Below are 15,365 nucleotides of genomic sequence, written 5' to 3' on the forward strand. Positions count from 1 at the left end.
TAACTTTGGAATTATAGCTAATTGTTATTCAAATTTATTTTCTCTTTTAAAATATAAAATAGGAGCACTTAATACATCTCTTAAATTGTTTTTTTGTGAATTAATTTTACAGCAATTTTAATAGTAGACATTTGATGAAACAGACTCAGAAAAGTTCAGTGAGACCATGAGCGTCTACTCTTTATATAGAAGGGAAATTTGGTTTTAAAGCAGGACTGACACTGGATCTTTCAGAATGACTAGTTCTCAGTTGGAGTGAGGTGTCTGTATTACAACTGGCCTGCAGATGTGGAGAGCATCCCTTATTCATTAGACATGGATAACAAGACCCCAACCCCATAACAATAATGTCTCCGGACATTGCCCAAAGTTCCCTAGCCAGGGATGTAAAGGGTGAGGGTGGATGTCTATGGAAGTCTGAATCTCCCCTCACTGAGAACCCTGGCTTAAAACAATAATTCTAAAGTTTTAGAGTACTGGTGCCTGACATGCTCCTGGGCCCTGGTGCACTGGTACTTTCTCTTTCTTTCCTCAGTCAAATCCCTAACAGATCTTTCCATGTCAATCTTCATCTTATTGTAGTGGCTCTTTTTGTGTTTTGGAGAAGGAAAAGCAAGATCAAAATCTGTGTTGCAAGGTGTTAATGAAAGTAAGAGTCTCTCCCAGGATGTATCATCCAGGGCCAGCCAGTCAGCCATGGCCTGCCACAGCCATTACAACCATAGACAAGCATGCAGAGAGATAGAGCCCAGGCCAGAGACAGCCCCTGAAAATTCTATTTTCAGTGCTGGAAATAACTGGTTACAGATTTCCTTGATACCTTTATTCACATGTTACTCCTTACTCAAAGCCCTGCCACTTATAATTTATAGGAATTTAGATTTCTTAATCTCACTGAACCTGCTTCCTCATCTGTAAAACAGAAACAGAATTGACTGGCTTGACTTGGAACTTTCAGCTTTATTGTTCCTAGAAAACCCAATTTGGCTGTTTTTTCCCACATCCTGTCATCTCTACCCTTACTTAATAGTACAAAGGTAGTTTCAATTTTGTGAGAACAAAGTAGGGAATATATAAATAATTGAGTAAGGCAATTTTAAAATGTCAATCACATTGTAAAAGAACATATTACAATTATTAAGACCATTATGCTATATCTTAGAGCCTGAGTTATGTTTTTCTTGGACATCTTTTGTCCATCAATTATCAAACTATATTAACCCTTCTCTGCACATGGTAGATAGAATTGACCTATTCTTTCAATTTTCCATTTTAAATTTTATTCTACTCTTTCTCACTACAGTTGGATTTTTCCATGATGCTCTCCCTCTTTTTCTCAAGTTCTGCTTCTTTCTGGTTTAGATAAAGAGCAAGATTATTAATGCCCCACCCATTGTGTGAGCTATGAGATACAGCAAATGAGACTCAAACTTGATAGTTTGTTCCTTTTGTAGTCAAGTCAGAATCCATGTCCTCTCCATGTTATTTCCCAATATCCCTACACAAATTCCTTACTCCAGCTAGTCCATATACTGGAGCAGAGGCTGTAGTAGAAGTACTGATTGGTTAAGTGTGTTGACTTGAAGCATAATTAATTCACTGGACTAGCTGGAGTAAGGAGCATCCTTTCCCTCAATTTTTGTTTGGTCAAATTTTATTCACTCTACAGAACCATGCCACATTGTCCTCACCTCAAGAAAGCCTTCATTTCTCACCATTTTGTTTCTTCTTTCCTTTGCATACTGGGTATGAATTTTACCTCATCACAAATGCCTGTATACCATCCCTTCCAACAGTACCAACAGGCCACTGAATGGAGGTGTCTCCACCTCCAGTTTCCAGCCCAGGACCAGCACAGAGAATATACTTCAAAAAAATGCTGCATTAAAGGAAAGCAAAGCAAATTTTATGAGAGAACTGTGAAAGTGGAAAATAAGAAATCAAATGAAAGTGATAGCAAGTTTGAGTAGTTGATTATTCTGCTATCATAGTGATAATCTAACTCCCTCAGTTCCCTATTGAGTAAAAGAGTAACATGAGTGAGTTAGAAAAGAAAATGTTGCCATGGTTATTACCCAGGATGCAAAAAAAAATGCAGATAATTAAGAGATCACTACTTTGGTAAATATTTCTAATATTTGCTTGATATGAAGCTCAGACAATTGCATTTCTCAGCTTTGCATGAAATGGAATGCCACATCACATATCTGTTTTCTGAAACTTGAACTCTGTGCTCAAGCAGACAGCTTATTGTGACATTCATGGCCCTGTGGCTATCTATTTGTCTGCCCTTGCTAATGGGATTTTATCATCAACATTATCTTAGCTAAAACACAGAGGCATTGATGAAAACTTAATTGAAGCAGAGGATGAAGTTCACAGCCTCATCATGTTTACTTGATGTGCAGATGGTGGTTAGTTACAAATGGCTTATATGAAAAAGGGCAATATTTGGGGAACAGCTCTTAATTGCAGGGCTGTAGCCTGTAACCATCTGGCCACCAGTATTAATCAGGGTGAGCACTTCCATTCTGCAAGATAGATCTCTCTAGGCCATTTTCCCACCTTTTGGAATTCCACTGGCCTATAGTTAATTAATACCTCCCCCGAGTTTATCTCATTCTGATGTTTGACACATTCTGTAGCATATTCTGTTCTAACATGAATGTTAAAAATCACTATTCTTTTTTTACTCTGAAAATTATAACTTTCAGAAATGTTTGGAAGGTCAATTCAACTGGTTTATTCATCCATTCACTCATACTACAGTAAGTCTTTACCAATGACGTGATTAGGCAAGGTGTTGGACTAGGCCTTGGAGTAATAGTGATGGGTAAGACAGATAGTGTTCTTTTTCCCATGGCCTTTACATTCCAGTGGTGAGATCACATTAAACCACTAATTATATGACATGTAATTAGTATATCTGGTTTTAAATTGAATTGTGTCTTGGCAATATTCATATGGTAAAGTTCTTAAAGTATGGTTATGTAGAGAGATAAGACATTTTAAGTATTAATGTAAAATGGTATATATAGAAGAGGATATTAGGACACACCCATGCAAAAAAGAAGACAATGTGGAAACACAGGGAGAAGATAACCATCTACAAGCCAAGACAGAGTCCTCAAAAAAAAAAAAAAAAAAAATCAACCCTGCAAACACCTTGACCTTGGACTTATAGCCTACAGAACTGTGAAAAAACAAATTCCTATTTAAGTTACTTAGTTTATATTTTGTTATGTAAGACCTAGAAAACCACACACATGCTCATATAGACACACACACACATACACACACACACACACAGTTGGGACAAAAGCTACAAAGAACAATTGGAAACCTTGAAAAGGGCCACCTGGCCTTCTTTGGAAAGGTTTCTTTAGAAAATATCAATTGAGATAAAATCTACAAGACAGGATGGTGTTGGCCGTAGCTCAGGATAACTTAATTCAAATGAGCTCAATGCTAAATAGACATCAAATACTATTCCTTAAGGCTGATCCAAGTTCTGTCACTAGAATCTCATAATAGAGAAAGGAAGACACTCACAACTGTCTAGCAAGTATTGAAAATCACTGACCGATAGAATGGATGGCTTAACTGATACTTTTAATGCCTTCTGTCCAACTAGTACCATTCATGGAACTACAGAAATACTGAACAATTATTAGGTGTCTGAGGAAATACAACAAGCACCGTAGCTTTCTCCTAGGAATGGGTCGAACTGAAATGGGCTCCAATAGGGCATTTGTTTCAACTAAAAAGCCTTTGTCATGGCATCTGTGTATGGCTCTTTGCTAGCCATGGTTCCCATTTTTCAGAGATTCTGTTCCAACCCAGGTGATGGGCTTTCACCTTCTATCTTTTTATCTTTATCGTCAGTTGGTGGTACCCATTTGTCAGGCTGAGAACTCTCAGTTTGGAGTTTTCTTCCTGTTTCTTCTAGAGTTCATTCAATTTATGCTGAGACTAAAGTGCCGATTCATCTTTTAATTCTGAAAGTTCCAGTGTGCGTATACTACTTTACCGACCCACGCACACATGCACAGAGTACTCAAGTGTGATTTAAAGAAAGGGTTATGGTTCTGATCTTCAATATCCTCCAAAGGCCCACGTATTAAAGACTTGGTCCCCAGTTGATGGGTCCAGTAGTAGAAAGAGGTAGGACCTTTAGAAGATGGGATCTAGTTGAGTGAAGTTAAATCACTGGTGGGGGACATGCCATCAAAGGCACTATGGGGACTGATCCTTTCTTCTCTTTGCTTCCCTCTCACCAGGAGGTGAGCAGCTTTAATCCACCACAGGGTGCCCTCCATGTTGCATTGCCTCAGCACAGATGCAAAGCAATGATCCAAGTGACCATATACTGAAGCCTCTGAAATTGTGAGCCAAAATAAGTCTTTGCTACTTTAATATCTTATGTATTTTTGTCACAGGGACAGAAAACTGGCTAACCTAGGAGGTTATTTAAAAAAAAAAAAAAAACATCTTAGGAGTGTTGGTGCACGCCTATTATCTCAATGGCCCAAGAGGCTGTGGCAGGAGGATTCCAAGTTCAAAGCCAGCCTAGGAAATTTAATGAGATCCTGTCTTTCTCAAATAACAACAACAACAACAATTAGAGGGCTAGGATGTACCTCAGGGGTAGAGTTTCCTTGGACTCTACCTCTAGCATCACAAAACAAACAAACACTGATTTGTATTCTAATTTTCCACTGGTCACTGAAAGTCATGTGAGTAACCTCTATGGGATGTACAAGCATATTAGTTACACAAATCATGGCATCAAAGTGGCAAAATGTCCCAGAATTAAAAGAATTGAAAAGAATTATTTCTGGTAAGGGGTTTGGCCCTGGGTGTTCCCAATCAATGGGAATATCCAGGCATTTTTGTTTATTCCATTTTCAAAAGAGGATCTTTGGTTTGATGAGATTTTTTTAAAAAAATGGTAAAGCAGAGAGTTGACTTATAGCTTTCTTTTGAGAATTTATTGAAAGGGTTAGAATGGGTTCCATGATTCTACGTCTGCCCTCCATTTAAAACAGGAGGAACCTGAGGTTTAACAGAGCAATACTGATGCCTACCTTGTACCTGAGAAGTGCCCAGGGGAGCTGGAGCCTGGACCAGTAAAACCCATCATCGGCTTCTTTGCTCAGACTCTCTTCAGTGGGGTGGTAACATTTTGTGAAGCACTACAATTTAAAAACTATCTTTGGACTGATACTCCATACTTCTTTATTTCCTATTCTTACTGCCTTGCATTCTCTCAGCAGAAAAAAATAGAAACAAAAAATGTCAGATCACTTTCAAAATAATTATAGCAGTGCTAATTTTCTTTTTACATTATTTAACATTTTACATGACATTCAAAACATTTTTCCTCAGTCTTCCTAAGAAAATGAACCAGGTGGTCTCTTACCTTTATAAATGCCCTGTTTTCTTAGTGATTCAGATTGACATGGTCATCACCAATCTCAATTCTAAGCATTTTTTCTAAGATTCTTTGAAATGGCAGCCATCTTCCTCATTAAAAAATGGACTATGGTAGGTATTGATCAGGGAACAGATGAGAATTTTGACAGATCCTCAGGATCATATGACCATTGTGAATGTGGTCACCACTGTACATGGTATTTCATGATGAGCAGTAAAGAACAGGAAGTTCAAAGTGTGTTAAAGCAGGAAGCTGAAATATTATTTCATTCATTTAAGACTTGCCTAAACAAATTTTCTGATTCCTAAGAGCTAGTCACTGTGGTTCAAGTTCCTTGAAGATATTATCTGTTTCCATGCAGTGTCTGAATTTCCATATGGGCCAAAGAGCACTGGGGTGTTTAGCATTGGAAATGCTGTGGAACACAGGGCAAAGTCCTTGGAAGCGGATAAACCTTTGAGAGAGACTTCAGCCTCTAGTGCCTTAGTTCTCATTTTAGATGATAATCCTACTGCAGAATACATACTAAGAGCTAAAACATATCTAAAAAAAAACCATGTAAAATATATGATACTCAGTGAATATTTGTGCTTACTGGTACTTAGATATGTATAATTTGTTTTGTATTACACCAAAAACTTACTTAAAGTATACTAGAAGTCTATAAAGACAATGGCTTCCCCATGTTATGTGAATCCCACTTAACTCAAGAAAAATGCTTGTGAAAGAAACAATGATGGATCCTAAATGGCCCATTCTTCTTTGTAGACTACTGCATATTTGTCTGCAGACCCTTCATCTTAAGCAGGGTCTCTTTTTATATGAGTTATTTAAGCAACAAACAATATAAACAATGAATATATATATATATATATATATATATATATATATATATATATATATATATATATAGCAACAGGATACAGAGGAAAATCATGTAATGGAAATCCAAAGGAAAGACCTTAGGTTATCAGTTATCTCGATCCCTTTAACTTACCTCTGATTCTGTTTTATTCTATGTGTGTTGGTCGAATAACTATGATCATGTCAGTTTCATTACGTCCCCGCCCCCGACAGACCCCCATGTCACAGTCCTATAGGATAAGTACCTGACCAGCAGGAAGCCTGCAATGGATGTTGGTTCTACCCTCATATCACAATGAAATGAGGTCCTTGACCTTCTTGCTAAACGCATATGTAAGACTTTCAAGAAAGGAGACAACAAAAATAGAAAATGAAGAAAAATACAAAGAAGGGAATTTTTCATCTTACCAAGCACCATCACCTAAAACAACTAAATTCAGATGCCTTCCATTTTAAAAATGTATGGATATATTTATTTTGCAAGTCTCCTTATCATCCACAATACAAGAAACCCAAATATACTGCTTCTCCAAAGCATGTACACTGTACATAGCTCAAAGTGAAGGTTTCAGATATCCATGTGCTGACCTATCCATAGAAATTAACTTCCAACAGATCCAGGATGTTAAAAACATCAGACCTAGTCAAAAGTAAAGCTTTTAATATTGGATTTCATAATAAAATATGGTGCTGTATTACATTTTACATGACAACCATATATCAAGTGTAGCCCTGTTGGTCTTCACAAACTATTGGACAATAAGCTATCATATTTTCACTGCTTATGTGGGATTTTCATATCATAAAGCCAATAAGATCTCAAATACTTTCAAAAGAAGTTCCTTCAGAAATATAATTTTTTAAAATTTTTCTTGGCTGTCTCCCTGCTTCCCAAGTAGGCGAATGCCAGAAAACACAAACTCTTGAGCCATTTGAAAGACAAATTAAGAAATTCAATGCAAAATTTCCAAAATGCAGGAAGTTCTCCTTAGGGACAGAATTATGCAAGAGTTTTCTGAGACAGATGTCAGGAACTCAAACAGCACATTTTGAAATTTCCTTTCACTTATTTCAATATTTGAAAGACAGGTCTAAAATAACTGATGATTTTTCCCTTTTTGTAGTTGGAAAAGGTGGCAGTTCTTACCAGCCTCTTTCTCAGTCATAAATGCATGTTAATGGACTGACATGTGCTTAATAATACAGGCTGCACCTGGATTCTTTAGAGCCAAGAGCCGCCAGAGCCTGTACTATATTAAAACTGCATTTTTGACCTGAGGCCTACAAGTCTCTGTACTCAAACATTTCACCGATTAGAGAGAAACAGCCCAGTGCCAGCTCACATTTTTCTTCTCCAAATAAAGAGGATGGAGATTTAACTTTTATAACTCTGAACATAAAAAAATATTATAATTCTAAGTGATTAACTCACTCCCATTACTGGAAATCTAATAAATTTTATAAAACGCCTCTGACTGCACAAATTCTCTCTTAGCTTTAATGACGCTATGGAATAAGGCCCCTTCTCATGATAGGTCTTGACTTAGTATGGAAGCAAAGGAAATTTGTTAAGAAGATTCTCAACATTGCTAAGTGAGATATATTCTATTATGTAATGACCATCACAGTCTTCTGAAGTAATTTTTTTTTTCCAATGCTCAAGTGATGAAGAACTTCTAAGTTGATCCCTCATGACTCACTGGCTGAACAAGGTACCATCCAAAAAAATTTTAAAAAAGGAGGAGGAGAAGAAATTCTGCTAGAAGTATATCATCAGACAGTACCTGTAAAGATTTCAGCTACGTGTTCTGTCATTTTCTGAATCACCAGTCTCAGGATTCCGGCCTCCAGGCTGAGCAGCAGGGTCCCCGAGCCTTCAGACATCTCTGTGGACAGAAGCAGACCATCCTTGTTCCATGTTCGAAACTGGAAACTCACTGAGAGCCCATCAATTTGGGGGGTGCCGGGCAGCAGCAAATAACTGCTGCTAGAGTTGACAAATGTGATGGGAACAATTTGTGGTTCGGAGCAGGAAAAAGTGACATTGCCCTGGAAAACAATAAAAATCAAACATATAAAAGCCATTTTTTATTCCGCAATCTGACAGCTGATATAAACAACCACCTGGAGCTGACCTTAATTTCAGGATCATTCCACATTCAGCTGCAAGATCTTAAAGGAAAAAATATGTCAGCTTTGCTCAGATATACTCGCAAGATTGTTTTCTGCTCCTGTTTTAAGGATCACAGTGCTATCTGCAAAGAGGGCCATCTGAGTCTCCAGGAAGATAAGGGGATGGAAACATCAACATTTTCTAGGGAACCAAAGATATAAAAATAATTACTTTCACTCATGGAATAAATCCATATGGCAAGCCAGCTACGTGCCAAGCTCTGGGATGGCTTTTAAAGAGATACACGTGGAAAAAAACTTTGTTTAAAATGTGGGTTGTGCTTAAAGAGAGATAGATATCAGCTCCCAAGGGATCCTGGTAGAAGAAATAACTAGATCAGAAAAGCTATCACAGAGAAGGAATGCTTGCATCAAAGGAGGTAGGAAAAGAGAGGAATGAGTGAGGCCTGGTTGACATTTTCTGCAAAAAGCAAAGTGTGGGCAAAAGCTTGGAAAAGTTGGCAAAATGACACCCTGGGAACTACAGAGAACTTGGCATTTCTCAGTAGTGAGTCGGGCAGGAAGTTCCAGACAGCTTAAAGGAGGTGAGGCTGAAAGGAGAATTAAGACAGAGTTTAAAAGCCCTTCTGTGCTTGCCCAAACTTTTTACTCCAACTTAGATGACATTGGTCATATTTTTAATTTACTAATAGTATTTGCAATAGCATAAGATAGAAAGTGAATGAATATTGTATATAGAACAGAACCAGAAAGAATAAGATTATTCTCTGTGTAATAAGGGGGCAGTTTCTCCAAGTTTATATGAGAATGACTAGACTGTTTCTACATTATAAAGTTATAAGAAATTAAAAACACAAATCTGTGTGCTCAACTGAGCAATAGGCTGTAGTGACTTCTAATAGATAGGTAAAGGAGAAAGCTCGCATAACACCTTATATTGTGAATAAGTGTTATGAGAGCCATTTGGAATTTACATCACAAACTTCAGAACTGACTACATCCTACTTTTCAACCCTGCCATTTCTCTCCTTTAGCCTCCAAACACTAATCTGCACAACAATACTGTGAGCTCCATCAGGTAAAATCATGGAAATACCCATACACACATCACATTCCTTGTAAATGTTTCTTTTCAAGGCCACTGAGCAGTTGCCTTTGCAAGATGCTCTGGTTTGACCTTTTCTAGCCTGCTCCCATAGCCAGCACCACTTAATGCAAAAAAAAAAAAAAAAAAAAAAAAAAGAGAGAGAGAGAGAGAGAAAGAGAGAGAGATATATTCTCCAGAGGAACACCCTAACTTGAATTACTGCCTGAATTTAATTTCCACTGAGGTGGCCAAAGGGCAGAATTAGCTAGAACAGCTGTCAATCTTACAGCAAGTTAATGGATCAAATCCAATAACTTCTTTCCCAGAAAAGCATCCCTAGGTCTCAACCATGTTTGTTTAAGATACACTTGTATGCCTGAAAAATACTCATCCCAAAACAAACTTTTTTCACACACAAGTACATTTTTAAGAAGCCAATCATCAATAACACTGCTATGAATATATTCTTGCATGAAGCATTTGCTGTAGTTCTTTAGATGTTTTCTTCTCTTTACGTTAGATTCCCATAAGTGAATTAATGAGTCAAAGGATAACACTTTTGGTATCCATCAAAAAAAAAAAAAAGTGCCCACACATTAGACTGCACCACCATGTCAAATAGTAGGCTTAGAATTTCCAAATATAGCCAGTGAATTTTGCACAGTGATGTGATCATCTATTCAAGTACTGATTTAAAGAATATACAAAATCCCAGCTATTTGGTAGGTTGAGGCAGGAGGATTGCAAGGTTGAGATCAGCCTGGTCAACTTAGCCATACCCTGTCTCAAACTAAAAGAAAAAAAAATGGTGGGGATCTAACTCAGTGATAGAGTACACATTGGTTCAATCCCTAGCATCACAAAAATAAATAAATAAGCACACACATAAAAAACTAAATAAATAAATGACACACAAACTAGGATCAGATACAATAAGTAACTTAACAAAATCCCTTTGTCTTGCTAGACAATGGGAGGGAAGCATGTATTTTTCAAACTGTGAAGACTTCGCATCTAGCCACCATCATGGTGCATCCTTCTGTGCTCTTGGTGCCACCATGGAACCAGAGACTTCTGAGTGTTATCTCATCACTATTTCATTTGCGTTTTTTGGATTTGTGGTAAATTTCCTTTAAAGAATGAAAACATTCCCACTGATGATGGACTAATTTTGGCAAGGTTATCTTTAAAAGCCAAAATCATGAGCACTTTACAGAGAAGGTAGGGGATAGTTGTAACTTTTCTTTCCTTTTTCTTTCCCTGAGGTCAGTATCACCTCCTGTAACAAAGTTGCCAGAATACAACTGTACCCCAAATTTGAATCTGTGTAAAAAGAATAATGGGTAGGAAATTGTAAAGAAAATGAAGGCAAAGACCATTGAAGTTGTTAAAATCTCCACTTGAAGTTGTTTATTTAAAACTTAAAGTTCAACCCGACTCAAGTCTTATTCTGAGTACCTTCCCCAAGACAGCAATGGAAGGCTGATGTCAGGACAGTAGAAAACTGGAAGAACTGAGACTCTTTCATTATTTGATCTGTTCACTGATAAGGACTTGACAGCTCCCTTTCCTGTTTCCCTCCATCCTATTTTTAATGGCCTCAACTGCTTGAGAACTATAGGACAAGGTTAGCTCCAAATATAAAGTCTCCCTGGATTAGACCCTTGGAACAAGAATTTCAAATAACTGCTTTCAGGAATTCTTACTGCCATAGATAAAGCCATGAGTAGTAATCAACAATTTGCTCAACAAGGTAAAGGAAAACTTTGAAATCCACTGGGTATTTTCTCTGTCTTTGACTGGTTTTCCTGGCTCCCTGTAGTTAACTCTCCTCTCTACCTTCCCTCAGTTCCTTTTATTACTTTCCTCGGTTCCCATGCAGCTGGTGAAGCTGTCTTTGTTTTTAAGAGTGTGCCCTTGTTCTGTTCTCCATGGGCAAAACCAAGGGCAAGAAGGTATGAGTGAATGGGAAATTCCCTCTACCCCAAATCTGACCCGTTGAATGTGTTTCTAGCTCAGCTTCCCATCACAGGGCTACTGCATGACAATTCTGCTTCTAAGCCCATTTCATTGTGCTTGATGCCAGGGCATGAAAAGTGCCACACAGTACTGAGAAGTATCAATAATCAGCACCATCCACTCCAGTGGGGAGAAAGAAGAAAGTGTTAGTTAGCTACCTGTAGAAGTGCTACTTTTGAAATCAACTTTGACTATTTGATAATTTTCAATAGTGCCATTTCTGATAACAGAATCTTTCTCAAGGTAACATTTGAGAATTTGACAACATTCACCAGGTTCTGGTTGAATGAGGGTCTTCAGCATCCACCAACCATTTAGAAGTGCCATGAAAGGAAACAATTTGCTTTAGAATTGTGTCAAAACAGACATGGAAAATGGTCAGAAGACTGCATTTTAACTGATCTACCTCTTTCATCTATTTCTTCAAATTTCATTCCTTTCATTCCCAAAGAAGGGAGTTCCATTTCTTGGAGTCCCATCATCCCAACATACACTTAAATCATTCAAGATTTCAAAATCCGTTTAAGATTTTTTTTTAAGCATTGTAAAACGATATGCTAAGCATAGGAATTTAGATGTTGCATGCAAAACTCTTATCTTTTTTCGTTCTATAGTTATTAAATGTACACTACAGCTGTAATTGGTGTGAAGAGTGACATGGAAAGGAAAGGTACCTTGTGCTCTCCAAGGTAAAGTCACTAGTGCTGGCCTCATGGAAGAGATTAAGAAGAATTCAATAAACTGGCATGGATCTTTTTCCCTCTCCATCTTTTATAAGACCTACAGGGGTTTTCTATCCAAAAGAAAGTTACTCTAAATTGGAAGAACTAAGTCTTTAGTGTATAATGTTTCTTTCTTGACAACATTCACCAGGTTCTGGTTGAATGAGGGTCTTCAGCATCTGACTGAAGTTGCTGGTCTAGACTATAATGAGGACTCCCGGGGATGACAAACGTCTCAGGTCTCTAGGTATCCTAAGTAGGAGCCTCTCTTAATTTCCAAGATGACATTTCTTAGTAACTTATGTTTCTTTCTCATATGTGCCAAAAATTACTCTCTACTGAGGACCTGCAACTAAAGGTAGAGAAATAAAAGATTCATTTTTTATTTTGTTTTTTGCTTCCCCCTTGAGCTGAGACATTATCATTTCAACTTCCCCTGCTCTCAGACTAGAATTTATGCCATCAATTCCCCTGGTTTTCAAGCTTTCAAACTCAGACTGAATTATACCACTGTTTATTTCTGTTTTTTCCTTGGGTCTTCAGTTTGGAAGTGACAGATGGTAGGACTTCCCAGCCTCCATAATAGTCATTTCCTATTAAATAAATTATATATATATATATATATATATATATATATATATATATATATATACACACACACACACACACCACATATATAGATAGATAGTATGTGTGTATGTATATATGTATATATATATATATATATATATATATATATATATATATATACTATGAATATATAAATACATATATATCCTGATTTTTTTTTCCTGTGGAGAAAACTAATACAAATAGTAATGGGGGAGAGGAAGGAAAGGAAACTTATTCATGTGAAATGTACAGACATAATTGATAGGAAGTGCTGGTCAGACAAAGAGTGAGGGTCAAGTGTGGCTCCCATTGTCCTCTACTTGCACATTGGACTTCAACAGGAAAGGACAGATGTCTCCTGATTGCTGATAGACCATCACATACTTTGGTGGTATAAACTGGTCACTGGCACCACCCCAATAGAGTGTGAGGACACACTAAGAGAAAAAAAAAAAAAAAGCTCTTAAACTTGCTCAAAGTTTTCATTTGGCATTGCTCCTAGGATAACCTGACTCCTAAGCATACTTGAGCCTTCTTCCCTCCACCAGGAGTGACCCCTCCTAGCTCTGCACACAACTTTATGCTCTTCCCCCAGGGCAAGTGAAACTCTCTCCTTGTTCACACCTGCAGGAAAGTTATTAAATGTACATTACAGCTGTCAAGTTATTAAATGTACACCTGCAGCTTTACCCACAACCCCACCCCCAAGGTGGCTGATTCTCTACTGGCTTTCCATGGTATGTGCTACCTGCAGAAATTTATCATATTTCTTATAATATGGCTTATAATAATTAGCTACTTTTTGATGACTGCATAACTCTTACATAATAGGACATTTGTAATTTGGTATAGAGCATCTTGCTTTTAATTCTGAGAAGAAAGTAAGAGTATCTAAATCTAGGCATACTGTATTCTTTTCATGAATATTTGCTGAGAAAGCCCTACTTTCCCTCTTGTGTCCTCAAATTGGGAGGATGAAAACAGGGTTGATGTAGGATAGCATAAGACCTCATGCATGGTGCCTACCATTGCTCTTGTCTTGTTCTGTTTCTTCAGACTTGACACTTTTCTGGATGACTAGAAACAAGTCATTTCCAGGGCCTCAGTTTCCTTATTGGTGACCTAAGATTATTTGCATGGATACTTCTAGGATTCCCTAAGGTTCTTTCATTCTTGGGTGCCTCAAAATGAATATTTTTCTTCTATCTTTTCTTTGGAGAGGGATTGGTCATCATCTTTTGTTGGCATAATAATTATAATCATGTATTTTTATTTAAAAATTCTTTTCCAATGAATAATCAGAGCATAAAGAGGAAGAACAAAGCCTTCTCTTACCAATTCCTGTCTCAATGCAGAAAAGCACATGAATCACCAAAAATGTTAATGATATTTTTAAAGTACATAGAAAATGATATAAAAAATCAAAGCCCAATATTTACCAGAGAAGGACAACCAATTTTTGACTGTCTATTCTTCCTCTTCCCTGGAAATATACTCTAAAGTATTTCACAAAAAGAATGCTAGGTTAATGCTAAACTATGGAGTGGCTAACAGTTTATTGGAGATGATGGAGTGAGAGAAACTATCTGCAGGGTGTGGTTCCAAGGCCTGTTCAATGCAAAGCATAGGAAAACACTGAGACTGAATATAGGTTGTGAACAGCACCTTCCTTCTGAATGTAACCAGGCAATTGTGCCACCCCATCGGAAGGGTGTCAAATGCTGAGTGAAATCCAATAAAACTTATCCAACTAAAAGCTTTTGTCTGTGACAGAGGGACTCATCAAAAAGGAGATCTTGCAGTAATAACATAATTATAGCCATCTCATGACTGATGGGTGGGAGTATCATGACAGTGGCTTTCCTTCTTGAAGCCTTCTGACAGGGAGAACTCGATACCGTTTAAGTCTTTGTTAGGTGACTACAGAATGAATCAAATAAATGGACTCTGATCTTTTACATGGAAGGACCAATTTCAGAAGATGCTGCTCTGCTGACAGACGCAATAATGAAACATCACAGTGGGCTGAACGTGAGTGTATGAGAAGGAACAGACGGAGCTGTCTTGGGCAGTGAGCTAACGGCTCTCTGTGTTTGCAGAACATTCCTTAATATAAATCCAGCAAAGCTTCATTGGTTACCAGGTATTTTAGCCAGATCTCAATTTATGACATAAATGTCAAAATGTATTAGGCTAGAAAATGGAGCTAGCAGAACTGAGAAGAGAAATGTTCTTCAATAGGTTAATGGGAAATAATACACAGCTTCATAATTAAATACATTCCTTTCCTTGTTTTGCTTGAGGTCATTGATGAATATGACCAATTTCAGACCTTACCAGCAAAAGATAATTGTTCCTGAATTTTCTACTTAGCTGTTTGCCTTTATGTTATGTTTCTGTTAGGTAAAAATTTTGAAAGAGAGTGGATTCCTATTTGTAAAACTTGGGTTGGCTTGGTAGACTATGGCTTATGGCTAATGTGTGTCATTTC

At 37.4% G+C, this 15,365-nt stretch overlaps 1 protein-coding gene across 2 annotated transcripts in view; it reads right to left on the bottom strand.

Annotated features, from left to right (window-relative positions):
* Positions 1 to 15,365, bottom strand: part of Cntnap5 (contactin associated protein family member 5) — a 787,874-nt gene that overhangs the window by 363,968 nt on the left and 408,541 nt on the right. For both annotated transcript variants that reach the window (XM_027936831.2, XM_027936832.2), the window contains exon 8: positions 8,086 to 8,350. In XM_027936831.2, coding sequence (XP_027792632.2) covers positions 8,086 to 8,350 — 265 coding nt within the window. The remainder of the gene's footprint in view (positions 1 to 8,085; positions 8,351 to 15,365) is intronic.

The sequence above is a fragment of the Marmota flaviventris genome, chromosome 11, assembly GCF_047511675.1.
Source record: "Marmota flaviventris isolate mMarFla1 chromosome 11, mMarFla1.hap1, whole genome shotgun sequence".
NCBI classification, from domain to species: Eukaryota; Metazoa; Chordata; class Mammalia; order Rodentia; family Sciuridae; genus Marmota; species Marmota flaviventris.